Here is a 19,424-nt window from a genome sequence, read left to right on the forward strand (position 1 = left end):
AGAGTGCATGTGCCACACTGCAGTTTGGAACAAAATTCCACTCTATCTTTTAATTGACTGTAACAAGAAGACTAAATCAACAAAGAGAGAGAGAGAGAGAGAGAGAGAGAGAGAGAGAGAGAGAGAGAGAAAGAGTCACCAGAGAGACTTGCCATACCTGATATCGCGTAAAGAGTATTATCAGCAAAAATCACGTACTGCAAAGCGTGCGTACAATACCAGTGCTGTTCATAATCTTTTCATGTGGTAAATTATGATTATGGTGATGGCAGGTTGATGATAAGAGAAACTTTAAGGCACAGGATATCTTCTTCTCATTGAAATCCTTTGGAAATAAGGAAATCTAACTATCGTGTGTTTGTTAGAACGTTTGTTTGTATGTTTGCGAGTGAATGGGAGGCTCGTGAAACAATGATACGCTTATCACTGCGATTGATTTCACTGTTCAGGGAAGATATGAAATACAGTGCTCTCCGATTATAACGAACACGGTTATAACGAAATTCCGATTACATTGAATAAAACATTATCCGCTCTACGTGTTTTTATTGTTTATCATTTGTTCGGTCACAGCGGAATTTTGATATAACGAAAGAAAAAAAAAACCGGTCCCGAGGACATCGTTATAACGAGGGTCCACTGTGTAACTTTCAAGGAATTAAACAATGGATATACGAAACAAAATGACGTCATGACTTTTTCAATTCAAATTTTTCAATTCAAATGAGATTTTATTTCCAATATCACATTTTTGTTAATACAATGTCAAGGGGAAAATTTCATGTACAGTATTACAACAATACTATAGATAGGCACCTGCGTGAAACTACTGTGAAACTACTGTTGAAATGTGAAAAGGATGTTGTGTCATTGCAAGGAGAGGACCACGTCAAAGACATAAGCTTGTAGAAATATGGGTCACTCAGAAAATCAAACTCGCAATACAAAAAAAATAGAACACATAACATTTTCTTAGGTTTCCTTTTTATTTTGTGGAAAGAATTTGTGCCTCGAGGCATTGAACGTGTGAACCTTCAGGTATGCGTATATTATTCATCCCCAAAAAACAGAGTCAAGTATTTTCTCAAGTATTTTCTTTTTTAACCCACGGAGCTAAAATTAGTAGCCCCGTGGTTTACCGCCGCCTTTCCCAGAGTTCAGTTTCTGAAATTACAGAAGCCAGTTAGAGGTCGCTACTCGACGAAACCTCCCATCCCACTCCCAATCCCCACCCCAACTCAGTCTTTCCACTTGCTGGAATCGCGCAAAAGTGATCTGAAATCTTCTGAAATTGGAATCAATGGGACTGATGGATTTTTTTTTCTCTTTTTGAATGTCAGACGGTCTGAAAAAAAAAAAACCAGAACGTTTCCAAGCAGGTGGGTATTTTCTTTAACTTTTAAGCATTCAGTCAAATCATCTCCCTATGAAAGAAGGAGATGTGAAAATGGAAACTTTAGCGTAGACATCTCGCAACATTGCGATTTGGTCGCGTGTGATGAGCAAAGTTAATTGATACGTGTAGGTTGAACAGAGAGTGTCCATTACCATGATCACGTGACTTGCTCACGTGACTTGCCCACTGTCACAGTATAGTGAATAGATACGATCGGTAATCGGTATCATAATGTCGGTGATGGAGTTTGACCAAATCAGATCTCAGTCTGCCAGCGGGACGCAAAGGTCGCTTTGATGCTGTCCAGTGATTCTATTCTGTTTGAAGGTGAGTTCTTCCCTACCTGCTGACTTTCATTTACCCTATATACCTTATTCGATCTGAGAAAAGCGTTTTTACAGCATCACATTTAGTTATACACCCAATACCATTTTATCTGGTAGATATTTGCTTTGTCCGTGTACTAAATCTTGATTTTTGTGAGTTATGCGGTGTCCTCTTTACTTTTCATTGCATTATTTTGCTTCTATGTGTTACCTATATTTAATTTTACCTTTCACTTGTCATTGCAAATGCTTTATTTTGTACTCTGTATGGGTTTTGCATACTAGGTATGTTTTTCAACACTGTATTTGTAAATATATATCAACGAACTTGCGGAAACCCGCTTTACAGAAGGTGGGAACAAGTATTTTATTTCCGTGATTGAACAGATAAACCCACTAAACAAAAAACAAACAAACAAACAGCAACAACAACAACAAACAAACAAACAAACCAACAAACCAAACCATTTTCCCCTAGCTTAGTCCCCTTCTCACCTGTACTCATAATCCGTTTCTACGTGTCATACAGCTACAGGGGAAAAACTTTTAAAAAAATTGTGTTCACTAAAATCTCTCTATTCTCGACCAGGATAAAGACAGCTTTGGAAATTTCCGCTGGACTGATTGTAGTGTTTCTCACGTTGGCCCAGGCATCTTTGCCAGGATTACTTGATATAAGATAGTCATTTGCTCGCGTGTTGCATGCAGTGAGGTGTAATGATCTTTTTCCACCTCCCTGGTATGACTTGCCTATTATCTTGGTACCGCAAAAGCGGCTTTAACTCTCCCAAAGTGTATAAGTGAGCCAACGAGCTAATGATCAATGAAACGGCGAGTGAACAATGATATAGTTATACAACATGAAATGTAATATTCGTTTTATTTTGAACAATGTGCATTACATATCATGAGACTTCATTGTCATTAAGTAACTTTTTTTTTTGGGGGGGGGGGGAATTAATATGTTCATTTAGTCAAGAAGAACGTTAGCGAACATAGATACATATACCATTCCATATGATAGGTCTACTAGGACGATCGCCAGAATTATTCAACCTGTGCATGATATATTTCAAAGGGATGCACATACAAATCAGAAATTTTTAGCAGTTTACTGCAAGCTGTGCTGACAAATAATTATATTTATGACATCATGCAAAATCTATCATAATCTATATCATGCTTAGATTGGTTTACTCTTTGTTTGATTATTTGTTTGCTTGTTCGTTTTTTTGGTGAGGAAGCGCTCTCAAACTGTTATATTTGTCATGTTATTTCCTCATAACTATATACAAATTTGTAGTGGAGTACGTATGCTGTATACTATATATTATACGTTTATCTCTCGCAAACAGGAACAGTTTGATATTTCATTGGTCTTTATAACCCCTCTAGAGTCGCCCATTACATGCATTATAAAAAACAAGTTAGTTGCGGAAATAGGATGAATCTAATATAATTTTAGAATTGACATACAATCAAAGTGATAACAGTTTGGTAGCTCATACATTTTCCCTCTAAATCATTTGTGTGTGTGTGTGTTTTTTTTTTCTAATCATTTAACATAGTAGTATGAATATTATATTAAATTATAATTTATATCTGATATCAGTTCAATTTTCAAGTCATGCTTCACATATCATAGAGTGCCACACCTCAATTTCGTTTACAATCTCTTTTATTTGTAACCAGTGTATAACCTTTTAATTGTGACAATGACGTAAAATTGCCATTCATCCAAGTTTCACATAACCCTAAAACGGTGAGTTTTACATTCAAACTATCAAGAAAATTTGTTTTGATCAATATTTCATCAAACTCTAAAATATGCTATAATGATCTTCTGTGTCATAATCTCAATTTGCCCTTTCTCTATCTTCTCTGTCCGATAGTCCTATTCTCAATTGCCTTTTTCCTAATCTTTGTCTTCATCGTCTATAGATCTGCTTTTTGTCGTTTGTCATTTTTGCCGGCGTTGGTTTGTTACATCCGCCAAGTAAGGATGGTATGTTTTCATCGGCGTCTGTTTGTGTGCAAAATAACTGAAAAAAAGAAGAAGTTGTAAACGGATTTGAATGAAACTTGCAGGAAAAGTTGATAATGACACAAGGAACGGATGATTAAGTTTTTGGTAGTGATCCGTGAATTTTTATGGATTTCTAAAGGATATTTGAACTTTTAGCAGAGAGTATAGTTAGTGAACTTGGGAGTTCACCCTGCGCGTATTTGAAGTTTGCACATCAGTTACGCGCTCTAAAAGCGAGTGCTCTCCTCGAGCGAGGCACCGCATAGTAGTAGCTGGAGGCTGATGACGTAAATTAAAGGCTTCGATTCTATTGGGAAATTGGGGAATTATAAGCATGGGTGTATAATGGGTGGAAACGGGCTGCCTGGCAGAAGTTTGCGCTCTAAGAGTGCTTTTTTTTTGTTTATATGTTCATTCTTTTTATGTTCTGTGTTATTCTTTGTAGGTCTCCATTTATAGGGTCCTACTATACTACAAGGAGAATTGCAACACTACTATACATTCTGCTAATATTTACGTACTTCTTCTTTTACTACTACTACTACTACTACCTCAAATAGTACGACTTTTCCTACTACTAATACAACTGATACAACTATACATTTCCACTTCTGCAACTGCGTAAAACAACCCCTCTTCTCTCCGGTGGTCTTCAGGATTCAAGATGGGCATCAAAACGGAGAGAGCGGTAGTTCTTATTCTTACGGCGCTGGAGAACCTCCTCCATGCCGGCATCGTCATCGGCTGGCCGTCGCTCGTCTACGTGCTCAAAGACATGGGTTACTACAGCGACCTCTGCCAGCAGGTCAGCTCCCCGTCCACGCCAATGAAAACCTCTGGTATGCATCACCCTAAATGTGATAATTACGCCAATTGTAATTATAGATCCTAAAATGTAATTACTTTTGATTACTTTTACAGAACACACATAACAAGTCTAATTTCTTTCACTATAAGCTACCCACAATGAGGCACCGTGTACGTTTCGGACAGGACGATCTCTCGCACTATGTGATATAGTAATACAATATAATATAATATAATATAATATAATATAATATAATATAATATAATATAATACAATAGAATATGATGTGACATATGTAATATAGTATAGTATTGTATGATATATAATATTACATATATATAAACATATATATGCATACATACATATACATATACTTTTCTCATATCCTTCTCATTTTTACCAATTCAGATGGAACGAGGTGGATCAATGTCACTGCCACCAGCAACTCGCAGAAGTCACCAACGACGATACCAGCCTCGAAATCAAGCGACGCATGCGAGGAGCAGGATGCCGAATTGGTCTTGGCGTACACCGTTTCCATGGTGACCCTGCCTATCAGTATGCTACCGGTGGGGTTTGTCTGTCAGAAAGGCGGGATTCGAGTGGCCCGGATTGCTTTCACGTGAGGACAACGTAGATTATAATTTTTTCTTAAATTCTGTAACAAATTTTGACAGTCCTTATATAGCTGTCATTTGATATATTTACCTAAACATTCTACACTTTAATAATTTTTATCTTTTTCAAAGTCGTCCGCTTGGAAAAGATACACCTGCTTGCTGATAACTAAAGACATTTTTCGCTAGGATGAAGTTACACCTTTATTTAGGCAAAGTATGAACATATTAGACTCTAATAGGATAGTTTCAATCATTTAAATGTGTATGTGTGGGTGAGTGTGTGTGTGTTTGTGATCTCACTGTTAAAGTGTACAGAGTCCAGACTTATCAATGGCTTTTCTGTCACATTCAGACAAAAAAAAGAGCTATAGAGTGACCATATCATGTTCAAATTGACTGTAAGGAATAGTGTGACAATCAAATAAACAGACAGTTAAAAAGTGTCATAAATATTATTGAGAGAATATCACACAGCAATGGAAGTTCTCACGTCCTCACGTAGTTTCCTTTTATTTCAAAATATCATGGAACGAATTCTTAATTGTATAATACTCATTACGTACAAACGAACTTGAGGATTTTAGCTGCAGCTTGACTGAATTGCACTGGTCATGAATAATTAAAGAGCTGTTCATCTCATGACGTCATCACCTCATTGCATTTGCTACCGATTGCAGTGTGTCAAGAGAAATCTGAACTTTATGACTTGCTCCTTCCACGTTCATGCTCAGTGAAACATTTACGACCTACTATTATGACTGTTTAATCTTGTTTTTTTTTTCATTTATCATATGAAAGTCTAATTTGATATGGGAATATGATTGAGTTTGATGCCACTTTCAGAAACCAAAAGAAAAACAAAAACAAAATTGGATAATCTGGTAATCGCCAACGTTTATTTTATGTTCAAAGGCTGATCGTCTTGCTCGGGTACGTATGTCTCGCCCTGAGCTCGCCCGAAGTGCCAGAACTACTCTATCCTGCGCTCATCTGTCAGGGCACAGGTGGACTATTAATCATCATAAGTAGCTTCGAGGTAATTTTGTGAGTGTATTTTTCTTTTGTTTGTTTGTTTGCTTGTTGTTATTGCGGAGGTGGTGATGAAGAGAATTATATAGGTCTAGTGGGGTGGGATGGGGAGAGCTGTGAACGGTCAAAGAATGCATGTAACGATGGGGACGGATGTCCATGTCAGTTGAACCAGGGAGGTGGTCCACCTCCCTGGTTGAACCTCATTTCATTCCGTTTTGGGTAACACTGATAGACAAGATGTAATGCAGAAAAAACGGGTTTTTATTATTGATATCATCTTGCAAAGATCATACAATTGATTAACTTCACATCATACGACTGACTTCGCCATCACAGATCAGATGCAGAAGATTGTTATAGTATAAAACATTATTTCAATGATATTTTGTGCAAAACACCAATGAGAAAATCGTGAGTTAATGACACTATATCACTTGAGGTATTCTGTTGAAGCATGTGGCAATCTAAAACTTCACTTTTTCACTATTTTGAAGTCCAATTTCCACGAAATTTTCGCCATTCTGTTCGTATCCTTAAAAGTCAACCGTAATACGGCGCGGATGTGTTATTTGAACTCTAGGCTTGCGTGTCTTGTTGATCTTGTGCAAATTTCTCCCCCCCCCTCCATCCCGGCTCTTCCCCCCCCCCCCCCCCCCCCCCCCCAAGGTGTCCAACTTGTTTCCACAGAAGAAATCAACTGTCATCGGAGTCATGAATGGTTGCTATGACACTTCCTCTCTCATCCTCTTTCTCGTCAAGGTCAGTTTTACATCAAGTCTATATGCCACCGCATATAGATACAATAAATTATGCCACTATTTAAATACAAGGATAGTTTTAAATCAACTTTACTCTGTGAAAGTGAAGTCAAGCCTTGATCGATTTAACAGTAAGTTTTACGGGCAGCTAAAACTTTCTTTGAGTGGTTCACAACATACCAGCTTGCTCTTTAGTGGACCTCTCAGTTTTGCCAGTATGCATCATTTTATTTATCTGTATCATTTATCTTTTGCAAAGTCGAATATTTATGTTTATGATGTAATTCCAGATTTATTATGTGTTATGTTTTGTTGGAAAAAAGAAGAATGAAAATAAATGAATTGAATTAAATTGAAAACTGCAAGTTAAAGATATCAAACATGAATAATATTTCATGAAGTTTGAGCCAGCCTAGCCATTAAGTTTCTCAGTCGACATCACGGGGGCAAAAAGTGCTGCATGAAAGCGAGGAGAATACCTTTCGACGGTATTTTCGAAAACCTATCGTAATGCACCAGATATTTGTGACGTCATTGAATGGAACCAGCAAGCAAAGGCAGACTATACGTCCTATAGAGTCTAGACAATGCACGGGTTCAAAGGTGTAACTGTTTTCCTTGGTGAGCGTTTTATTGGTATTTAGCCAGGATAAATGTCATGTACCAATGTAAAGTCAAGTCTTACCCCCCCCCCCCCCCCACCACAGATTGCTTATGACAATGGAGTGTCGCTGCAGTTGTCCGCGACGGCGCTTGCAATAACCGCATTGTTTTTCAACGTCAACACCGCTCTCCTACCGAAGGACCACATCCCTTGGCCACTCCCGTCTGGTTACCGGCTCTCCAGACCCTGCTCGAAACTCTGCGGCAGAACGGAGGAGAACGCCTTCACATCCAATGGAGATCATCCATTTAGCCGCGAAGTGGGCGTCCAGAGTGGCGAGTACAACAATGATGGATTTGACGTCGAAGAGAAAGTGGAAGGTTTATAAGAACTGTTTTTTCCCCTCAACATGATAAAATTTGCTGTCATTTTTTCTCGATCCTCTTCTCTTTCAAATCTTCTCATTTTTTGTTGTACACTGCATCTTCCTCTGCTTTCCTTTTTGCTCCTTCTCCTTATTTCTCCCCTTCTTCTTTTCTTCTAAGTGTACGTTTTCCGGCCAATTTCATTGTTTTGTTGTTCAATTTCATATCAGAAGCATTCATTTTCGTCAAATTTACTCAGGCATTGACATACCGTCATTCAAAATCATTTTTCTTCTTTCGAATTGAAAATTCAAAAGAGGAATTTGAAACTAACATTGGCCTATTCCAGCTTTCTATGGACTAAATTAAACTAGAAATCTATCAAACTGAATGGAAAAAGTTTGAAAATGAACGGGAAAACTTAAACTATTATCATCATTATTATCAATGTTATTATTAGCATTATAATTACTTTTATCATCATCGTCATCATCATCATCATACATTAGCTTTCGCGATACATATTTTTAACCAATATTACTGATAGTAAGATATTTGTGAGAAACCAAAGTATATAGGGCAAACGTCCTGCTCAAACGAATATGGCAATGATTATGCAATTTTGATCTTTTATCTTTATTTACAGTGAGTAAAGCCAGTGAATCCTTGCCGGAAATAGCTGGGAATGCTAAGCGCAAGTCGACTGAGTCCCGCGAAGAAGAGGCGGAGATGTTTCGGAACAAGGAGTATCCGTCCCTTGCGTCATGTCTGAAAAATCCAATGTTTGTCTGTCTGTGTTTCTGGGGCATCATCATCCAAGTCCAGATGTTCTTCGTCGTCGGTATCATGAATCCGTGGCTGACATGGTTGTCCGATGGAGACCTGGACGTCGGTAACTCTACGTAATCGGCAATACTTACTTTACTGCTGGTGGAAATTAATGTAGGGCCTAATTAGTAGGCCTATCATTCTTTGCAAGTCCCTGATGAACAAAGGAAGGATGATTGCAATCACTTTTATTATATTCTGTGGACATTGTTCCGGATTTCTTTTCGGTCTTATTTCGTTTTGCAAATGCAAAAGCAAATTGATAAACTCAATGATGACACTACACCAGTAAAGTTCAGAATGAGAGCGATACGATGGATACTGTTAATTACGACGACTGCAATGAAAAAGCATCGTATGATAGCGAAAACAATAATGGAAAGATGATGTTTGATAGCATGATAATGAAAATAGCGATCAGGGGCGGATCCAGGAATTCCGTAAAGAGGGGGCACGTTTACAAAATTAAAGGGGGGGGGGGGCGCACGCACCCCTCCCCCCATTTTTTTCTTTTTATTTCTTTTGTTTCAACAAAAAATAAAGGGGGGGGGGCGTGCGCCGGTTGCGGTCCTCCCTGGATCCGCCCCTGGCAATGTTTCATAATACAATGTATGATAGGTCTCCCTTTCGTTTCCATACTAGTTTTCATTCAACCTGATAGATTTGTATAGTTCAATTTCGTCCCGAGATATCTGGAATATGCCAATCCTAATTTCAAAGTCTTCTGTCAGTGATCATTTTCAAGCAAAGTTTATTCAAATTAGTAATTTGTCACACATTCTCGTCATTTAATATTCAAATTCATCAATCACTCGTGATGCAAACAAAACAGCAAAAGCAATTTTCCGCTCTTAGCGATCATTTTCGTCGAATCTTCCTTCAAGTTCATATCATATCTCTTTTGTTGTGATTTCTTGGTTATTTCATTTTTCCTGCAACCATTCACTTTTCCACACGTGTGCCTCTCCCACACACACACACACACACACATACAAACACACCAAGATAAAAGAGTACGCGGAATTGTTTCACACACAATAAAAGACCGCAATACCATCTGACTAATTTGTTTCAAAAAAAAAGTTGGTAAAAATTGTGCGAGCGAAGACAGATTCGATCCCCACATTCTCCATTGGATGACAGGTCGGGATGAATTTCTTCAATGGCAATTGACGATTTCGAATGCGGTGTCTTCGAAAATGGTTGATGAAATGCGAATTACAGTGGCAATTGACTAAATTTAAGATAGGATTTGCATTCTTTGTGCTTCTCGGAACGAATATGAATATAAAAAATATAGTTATTTGGAATTTATTCTTAAAAGTGCGAAAATAGACGGAAAACCTTTACTAATGGTAGCATACGCATAGATATGACTGAAAATCAATAGCAACGTTTAGTATGGATGTATTGTTGCCAAACAATGTAAGGTATGCCGAATTATGTCATGTCAAGTTCGAAAGTGAAATATGTAGGAGCTTTATGTTGAAATAATATTTGTCATCAACGTCAATGGATCTAATACATGTGTTCTGGTATCAATTCTATGCCAGTTAGTCGATACACCAACCTGCTCGCCATATTAAGCCTCCTCAGCCTGGTGGGGGCGCCCTTGAGTGGTCTGCTGCTGGACAGGAAGAAGCTGAAATTCTGCCGCAAGGATGAAGACGGTGAAGGTAACTATGCGTTTTTTACTTCCAAATCACCTTCATACTCCTATCTGCAAGGAGCAGATTATGCAACACAAGAATGCATTTCTTTCCAGAAGCTGTGTCGCCATCAGCTGAATGTGAAGGCGGGACTTTTGGGGGTCCCAATGGCCTTGATCCGTTGTCTGTCCGTCACAAATGAGTTACAGTTGATGGCAAAGATTCTCTTGCGACAAATTCCTTCCAAATTACCTTCATTTCAAGTGCGACCACGCATACGTCATCGTATGATTGAGTATGATGCTAATACATTTATGTGATAAATTAAACTTCAATTAATAAGGACAACTTCTGTAAACGCTAAGTGAGCAGAGCTTTTACATTATCCGCCTGTTCTCTGGTGACATCCGTCAGGTGATTCTGCAACCGGGCCCCTGGCGGACCTTAGGAACAGCTGCTTGCCGATCGCACTCACCACATGCATGTCCATGATCTACACGGTGTGTATGCTGATCCCTTACCTGCCCCTCCAGCCCTTCACATTCGCCATGCTTACCCTGTGCCGGTCCACTCTATACTGCGTCTCGGCAGGTGTAGTTCCGGTCACGTGAGTAGATCAAAACTAGTTTTGATTATAATTTATTTATCTATCTGTGATTTATGTTTTATCTATCTATCTATCTATCTATATTTCTATTTTTTTTTAGCTCCTTCGCTCTTTTTTCTGTCTACGCTCTTCTCCCTCTCAGCGCATCATTCATCCCATCTCCATATTTTTTTCTTCATACTGTCTTTCGTTTTCTCTTCTTATCTCCTCATTTTTCATCTTATCTCAGATATTTTGATTTTTAATAGATTAGATTATCTCTCCCATTGTCCAGTCTGTTGTTCTTGTCTGTTTCTTTTCCCTTTCTTGTTCTTCTTATTCTTCTTTTCACTCACTCTGTCTTTATCAAACCCTCACTACCGCTTTAGATTTTGCTTTTATTAAAGTTTGAATGTGTGTGTGTGTGTGGGTGGGTGGGTGTGTGTGTCAGTGATAAGAATGAGGTACTTAACGCTGTATTCGGAGTGACCGCATATCTTTATCATTTATTCATGGTTTATTACCGTGAGTGGCAGTGAAGCATAAGAATTGTTCAAGATTTGTATACCGAAATATGCATATACGTTTAAATATAACAGAGTAGGGTATTTATACAAATTAGAATCATACAATCACGAAATTAGAAATTTACTCTAAATGAGGAAAAATTGATAAAATTCATGAAAGACGAACTCTTTAATATGTGAAGAGTGTCTCTTGTTAATTCATGAATGTTAAAACACGGGTATAAGAATTACAAAGATTATGAAATAATTGCAGTGTAATCTACAATTTTCATGACTATGTGTAGCTCTGAGGAGTTTAAGTTTGAATTTGAATTTGAAATTGAGTTTGTGTATTAGTTTTATTTTTTCTTTATACTGAATAAAAACGTAAAGGATCATCATACTGAAAATAAGTATAGATAATCAGATTGGCATGAGATAATTAGAAGTGGAGCCAATGTGGATTATTGTAAAGACTTTAAAAGTGATTGGCTGGTAGCAAAAGTAGATCTAGGCAACAGAGGAATATATGACTTTTCAGTAGTAACCACTATTATTGCACCGTTATAAATACCGCATGGGGATAATAAAGAATCATTGCAGCTATTTTGTACATTGACTGTATCCCGATGGGCATCTTTCCTTTTCAAAAAACAAACAAACAGCTAAACAAACAAACAAACAACGACGACAACAACAACAAATACAAATATGACGCATAATGTAAGCCAAGCAAACATCAAAGAAAGAAACAAAGAAGAGAACGTGTTAGTAATAAACAGCACAGCACAGGACCAGCTTTATACTCCCCCTCCCCCCCCCCCCCCAAAAAAAAAAGAACATGAATAAATAAATAAACCATGAAACTCCTTTTTTAAGTATGGCCATTGATTAAGAAATTCGACATGCGATATTCATTATGCGTATTGTTATTCACTGCCTGTTTAAAAAGAACACCGAAAATAACTTCTCGAGATTTCTGTGTTTGGCCGATGACTCATTTGGCGCATTGGATGAGCGCCCAAAGAGAGACAAAGGCGATAACTGCAGAAAAAAGAAATTCCCTTTAACAATAGCCTTTTAAAAAAATGATAATAATAGTCTTATTTCTTTTCTCTTTTGTTTAGAAATGATCCATTACCTCAGATTGGGTATATTTGAATGTTTGTTTGTTTGTTTTCAGTGTCACTATTTCAGCGTCACTTCGAGCTCAACTATGTATCATAAGTGCGTTAAAAAAAGGAGGTAATCCAACTTTGGAGGGCTACTATTTGATAATAATTATTGTCAGCTGCAGAAAGCACAATAATGATGGTGAGGAAAGGGGAACTCTTCTCCTTTCCATTGATACCTAATTGTGTTGATAAATGCCATGCATGACTGACCACACGAACTTTAAAGACAACAATGACGAATCGCACTCTTTCCAAATTTTGAGTGTTATCATGAAGGAACATTGAATGTCTCCCTGAATAGATGAGATCTGTCAATAAAAGTGGTCTAATAAGCAGGCCAGCCTGCACGACTTTAGGTTTGTGTTTAGGGTTTCTCCTAACCTTTTATAGTCGATAACCTTTAACATGGCCACGTTTTCGATATCGGTCACTACCACAAATGCCAACCCATAATCCATCTTTTTCTTCATATTGAAGTCATGGTTTGTCGCTGCGAGATATGTGTTAAACTGAAGGAGAAAAAATGGACTGTGGTGGTTAGCTTTTGTGTGAGTGACCATGTCATGGGACAGGTGGCCATGTTAAGGTTATGGACCATAAAATGTTTATAAAAGAAACCCTAAACACAAACCGGCATTTTTACGGGCTGGCCTATTTATTTGACCACTTTCATTGACAGAATTCATCCATTCAGCGAGATATTCATTATTCCTTCATGATAACACTCAAACTTGGGAAAAAAAATGCAACTTGCCATTGTTGTCTTTAAATGCCATGTGCTCAGTCATGCGTGGCATTTGTCAACATAATAAGGTATCAACCGAAAGAAGAAGAGTTCCCCTTTCCTCAATCAATTAATTCATTTATTTATTTATTTATTTATTTATTCATTCATAAGACTTAACAGTATCTATCTAACCCATCCACTCACAGATTTCCAATGCAGTACTATGCGATCATCTATGGCATGCTTTACATGCTGATCGGAGTCGTTGGCTTTGTGCAGTATCCACTCTTTATACTCATGCAAGAAGTTTTGGAGGGAGACCCAACTTACGTAAGTATATCGCTTTCACGCGTGAGAAGAAACCGGTTAAATTGAATGTTTATTATGAACGCAGCCATGTATACTTCAGTGACAAATGAATAAACGTTAAAAGGTTGAGCCCGAGATGCTTTAATAATCGAATGATCAAAGAGTGAATATGTGGTAGATAAGTACTCTGGAACAATTAAGCGATTGGTTTAGTTGGAACAATGCAATATGTAATATCGAATACAATAGCTTTGAAAAAAAATGCTTTTATTATTATTTTGAAATTGATAAGATTGAAATGACGGTATACTGAGAATGAGCTTTCTAAAGATGCCAGTTTTATGGAAATCCGGGTGTGATCAACAGAAAAATGAAAGCGCAAACAAAATATCAATAATATGGTTGTGAAGAGTGAGAAAAAAGCACCCTTTGTCTCCTTATGTGAAGAAAATGATACATGATCAATCAGAATTGGCATCGCGTGAAATACTGACGGTGTCTGCGTGTGTGTCTCCGTCTCGCTATTTATCCACTGTGATTCCACAGGTTCTTGTCGGGTTTCTAGCTGCCAACGTAGCAACTTTCCTCTACCCAGTGTACATCCTCTACTACGTGAAGAAAAGAGCGAGTGTGCAGTCGTAGTAGTCTGGCTTCCAGACCCTCTGCCCATACTATTTCGCTATTCATGATATTGACGCCCTCAACGTCGAAAACTAGTATAGTTTAAGTTGATTTTGTCGCGCAGAGGTTAGGGTTTAAAGGCGGCGACTTCGTCGCGGGGCGGCGACTTCGTCCCCGCGGAGTCCAGTTGGCAAAGGGTCTGGAAACCAGACTACAGTCGTAGCTGAGAGAGTGCAACAAGAAACATTTGAAGAGTTTGTTTGCAAAAACCGATAAGTCCATTTTTGAACATTTTGAAGTACGGTCTCTGTAATAAAGTACAAAATAATACTTTTTAAATGATATATTGGTCACTACATATAAAGGTACATTTTTGAAGTTATATGGTCAAAAGAAGCAAAAATTTTCTTATTATTCTCTTTATTTTTCTTGACCTTTAATCGCAAATATCTCCATTTGGCAAATATGGACTTATTGGTTTTTGCAAACAAACTCTTCATTTTCAACACTTCTCAACTCGACAGAGGACTTGAAATGGCGCTATAAGCTGATTGGCCAATGGAACTCCTCTGACTCTGTCATAGTCTGCACTAGAATATTATGCAATGTGTCTCTGTGTGTGCACGGTAACAAATTACAGCGAACAGTTTGCTGGAAGTATTCCAAGCCATTGTTTAAGCTATACCTTGATGTTAGCTCAAGGCTGCCTCTGTAGGAAGGAAGATAGTAGGTTAATCAATTATTATTGTCGATTTAATGATAAATCTGTTGATAGCATCTTGCCCCCATCCTTATTCTCTCGACATCGCGTCTTCCTCCGAAATCACTAAAGACCACAGCAGACACTGCAATCGAGGGTCAATTGCATTTGCTTCATTGACTTGGATTCTGATTTTCAGTAAATTACATGAATTGAATGAAGTCTGCTGTAAGCACGCAGTATAAAGATAAGTGATACAATGTTCCCTATAAGGAACTTTATTGTGCATTATCTCATTACAGCACACAGACCGTTCTTTATGAGATCAGCATTAAAACATTTATCATCCCCCTCCCCCTCCCCCCAGAGAGAGAGAGAGAGAGAGGGAGGGAGTGAAGGTTGCGATAATGTGACAATAATGTTCATCTTGCTGATTTAAAAGATTGAAGCTGAAAGTCAGTAGGCGTATAAACTGCTTCTGCTTTATCCATTAAATGCTTGAACACCATGGCTGCTATAAGGACTATACATGTAACGATGTATATGACAACAAAAAGGCCGCGTTTTTTTTTTCATATGGCATTCATTATGCATAATATAATATATACCAAGGATAATCTTTAATGGGGCAAGTTATGTCGTCTTCCAGCAAAATTGAGTATACTGCTTCTTAATAAAAGCTATTTTCCATACCATGTTAATATAGTTTACACTTGTGTAATTTCTCTCAAGATTATCAAATTGTCAAACCTCGGATGAAGAATTGTGACATGATACGGCTACCATTTCCAGATGGATTCGATATCGTGATCATTTGTATAACCCGGAAGGTGGTGAGCGAATCTGCGCATATTGTCAGTATTTACTCAAACTCGGTGTTCATTCAGGCGCTGCCGTGATAGAACACCATTTCAATTTGGGATGCACGGAGTTCAGGGAGACTTAAACTCCTATAATTTTCTGTCATTCATATCATTGTGTAAGGATTTCACTTCCGGGAGGTTGTAATATTCTCCATAATTATGAAGAATAGATACATAGATGTGCGTGCGGTACATGTATGTGTGCATGTGTGTTGTTGAATACATTCTTTTTTAGGATGATCTTTATTTGAATTTCAGTCGATATCAGCATCATATTCAAAATGAGACAAATTATATATATATATATATATATATATATATATATACATATATATAATATATATATATATATATATATATATCCCACACACGAACATATCGTTTAAGAATAAACAATACGTATACGTACACACACACACACACACACACACACACATATATATATATATAGGGGCTTACACTCAGCAAAAAAAAAAGAAGGAAGTAAACACATGGTTTGGTTCATATTTTTCATAGAAGATTTTGATGAAAAACTAACTGGCTGTCAACCTAGTAGGTTAACACAAAGGGAAACAATACGCATGAGTGAACACATTCATTTGTGCCCTCTGAGGCTCAAAAGTAAAAGTTGCAAAAAATTGTTTTTTATTATATTGTCTTTCATTCGCAAATGATCTTCAAGATAAGAATGATAACAAAAAGACCAATTTAACACATGAGAGACTTGAATGTAATAGAAAAATAAGTTTACGTTCTCTTTATCTCTTTATAACGTCAAAAGCAAAGTGGGAAACTAAATGGGGAAAACAAGAATTTTCTGTCCATTCAAACTTCAAATGACATAGGGTCCGGAGTAAAGGCACAAAGATGGTTAAATGAACAAAATTTGTTTAGTTCATTCTTTATTTAGTAATTTAAGAATTCATGACAAAGATATAAAAACCAAATGTAATTTACAAATTTCCTGATTTGAAAAAAAAATCAAATTCTACCATTTTTGTTAATATGACATCTTCACTTATTTTATCTTAATTTGGATTTGATCGAAGATTCTTCATTATCCTCCATTATTTTTTAGCCTTTATTGATCTTTTGAACTTCAAAGATATCATAGAGATCATAGATTATTTTTGCAAATTAATTCATGTTTCTTATTCTGTTAAAGTTTTCTTTTTTATTGTTATATGGAAGAACACTTGCGCATGAATGACAATTCATTTTGTTCAATTTTTACTTTTGTGCCTCAGAAGAGAGAAAAAAGGTGTTCACTCATGCGTAAACTTTCCCTTTTTTGACATATTAGGTTGATAGCCAATTTAATTACATATGGTATACAATGTATTAACTTTCAGCCAAATATTCTATGAGAAATACACTCAGCAAAAAAAAGAAAGAATGTAAACACTTTTTCGAGTTTATTTTTTTCATAGAATATTTCGATGAAAATCAATGAATTATATACTGTGTTAACGGTAATTTAATTGGCTATCAACAAAGTAGGTCAATATAAGGGGAAATTTTACGCATGAGTAAACACATTCGTTTTTGTCCTCCAAGACACAAAAGTAAAAATTGCAAAAATTGACATGTTGTCTTTCATCTACAAATGCCCTTCAAGATAACAGTGATAACAAAAGACCTGTTCAACTGAATGAGAGACATGAATGAAATAGCAAAAATAAGTTTTCATTCTCTTTATCTCCTTATAACCTCCCAAAAAAAATCAAATTGGGGAACTAAAGGGGGAAAATAAGAATTTTCTATCAACTCAAACTTCAAATGACATAAGGAGTGAGGGCACAAAGATGATCAAATGAGCATTATTTAATTCTTATGATTTAGTAATTCAAGAATTCATGAGATAAATTCAAGAACCAAATGTTATTTACAATTTTCCTAATTTGAGAAATAAATTCAAATTCTTACCATCTTTTAAATATATTAATAAGATTATCTATTATTAATGCAATAATAAAATCATTTGAATTGAATTGAATATTGCTTCTTCTCTCATTTTATTTGAATTTGGATTTGACAGAAGATTCTTCATTTTCCTCCATTGTTTTTAGCTTTTATTGGTCTTGTGGGCTTCAAAGATATTAAAGAGATCATAGGTTTATTTATCAACTTAATTCATGTTTTTTATTGTGTTAAATTTGTCTTTTGTTCTTATCGTTACATGAAAGAGCACTTACGCATGAATGACAGCTTTTTCATTTCTGCCATTTTGACTTTTGTGCCTTGGTAGAGAAAAACGAAGGTGTTCACTCATGCGTAAAGTTTCCCTTTCTATTGACCTACCAGGTTGATAGCCAATTAAATTACCTATCATATGGTATGTAGTACATCAACTTTTAGCCAAATACTTTATGAGAAATATAAACTTGAAAAAAGTGTTTACTTTCTTTTCTTTTCTTTTTTTGCTGAGCGTATAAAGTTGAAAAAAATCACTTTTTTTTTTTGCTGAGCATGATAAACATATATGTAAATGTAATAAGATATGTAATAATTGTGTATGTGCTTGTCTGCATGTGAGTTCAAGCAAAAATCTTTAACAGTAACAGGCATGATGAAATCTTTAATTTTAGTCTTCCTTACACTGCCTTGCAGCTCCTTTTCCCATTTTTCTGTTTTTAATGTTTTCCTTCCCTTAATTTCTCATAACAATGCGTATCCTCCCTTCTTGTCGTTTTTCTTGTCCATTCTCTTAAATGCTCATCTTCCCAGACTCTCACTTTGTATTTTCTTCTATCTTTTCTTTCCCCTCTTTGATTTTCCTCTCCTTCTCTTCAATGTCTTTGTCATTCTAGCTTCACTCAGTTACTCAAGTTTTGTTTCAAGGTGGCAAACTAAAAAAAAAAGTATACAAGATATCTAAAACGATTGAGCGTTTACAAGTATCAAAACTTTAATACATGGTGAGGAAAGAGTACAAAACACAACCCAGACCGTACATTATGATTGCAAGAGCATGCACATTCAGATGCAAAACCCCAACAAACACACAAGCAAATAAAACAACATACATTGACAAAGACCAATTAAATGATTTCAGTCAGCAAATTGGGCCAAGATCGGTATGTGAGAATTAATCCAGTTCTGACATCACAAATTACCCTCTTTACACAGTCTTATAATCGTTGCACCACTCGGAGTAACGCAACATTTCAAATTGGATTGCGTTTTATTTAGGATGTGCTAAAGTCGCACGTGGTAAGTCATGTATAATGTTATTTCAGCGGTTAAATTGCCGTGAATGAACTTTTTTTTTTAAAGACAATAAAGAGTTCATGTCTATGCAAAGATACTTGGAAACAGACACACAAACACCGGCATACCACTTGCATACATACCCGAATACAAATTTCATAAGAGATGACCTGCAACTCTTTCGAATTAATTCACTAACACAACATCGATCGTCATCATACAGATATAGGCCTACTATTAAAAAGCCTTAACTTCGTATTACAGCTTTAATGGTCCTTCAGTAATTCCTTCAATAATTCAGTTGTTATTCAAAAG

General features: G+C 36.6%; 1 protein-coding gene across 1 annotated transcript; it reads left to right on the forward strand.

Moving 5' to 3' along the window:
• The first annotated feature begins 4,412 nt into the window (after positions 1-4,412).
• LOC139730408 (equilibrative nucleobase transporter 1-like) lies at positions 4,413-14,357 on the forward strand. Its single transcript, XM_071641268.1, has 10 exons — positions 4,413-4,587; positions 4,965-5,178; positions 6,089-6,212; positions 6,875-6,967; positions 7,674-7,950; positions 8,582-8,827; positions 10,317-10,433; positions 10,827-11,019; positions 13,613-13,736; positions 14,262-14,357. The coding sequence occupies exons 1-10, from the start codon at positions 4,413-4,415 to the stop codon at positions 14,355-14,357; spliced, it is 1,659 nt and encodes a 552-aa protein (XP_071497369.1).
• Positions 14,358-19,424: the final 5,067 nt, after the last annotated feature.

Source organism: Diadema antillarum, unplaced genomic scaffold (assembly GCF_040938485.1).
Source record: "Diadema antillarum isolate AM-2024a unplaced genomic scaffold, OU_Dant_1.0 seq00000310_RagTag, whole genome shotgun sequence".
Lineage (NCBI taxonomy): Eukaryota > Metazoa > Echinodermata > Echinoidea > Diadematoida > Diadematidae > Diadema > Diadema antillarum.

What these genes read in the sequence shown, in the direction of transcription:
- LOC139730408 (XM_071641268.1), top strand. Translation starts at nt 4,413, where the DNA reads ATGGGCATCAAAACGGAGAGAGCGGTAGTTCTTATTCTTACGGCGCTG. An exon ending in TCATCCTCTTTCTCGTCAAG is followed by an intron (nt 6,968 to 7,673) that starts GTCAGTTTTACA and finishes CCCCCACCACAG; the next exon opens with ATTGCTTATGACAATGGAGT. An exon ending in TGGAGGGAGACCCAACTTAC is followed by an intron (nt 13,737 to 14,261) that starts GTAAGTATATCG and finishes GTGATTCCACAG; the next exon opens with GTTCTTGTCGGGTTTCTAGC.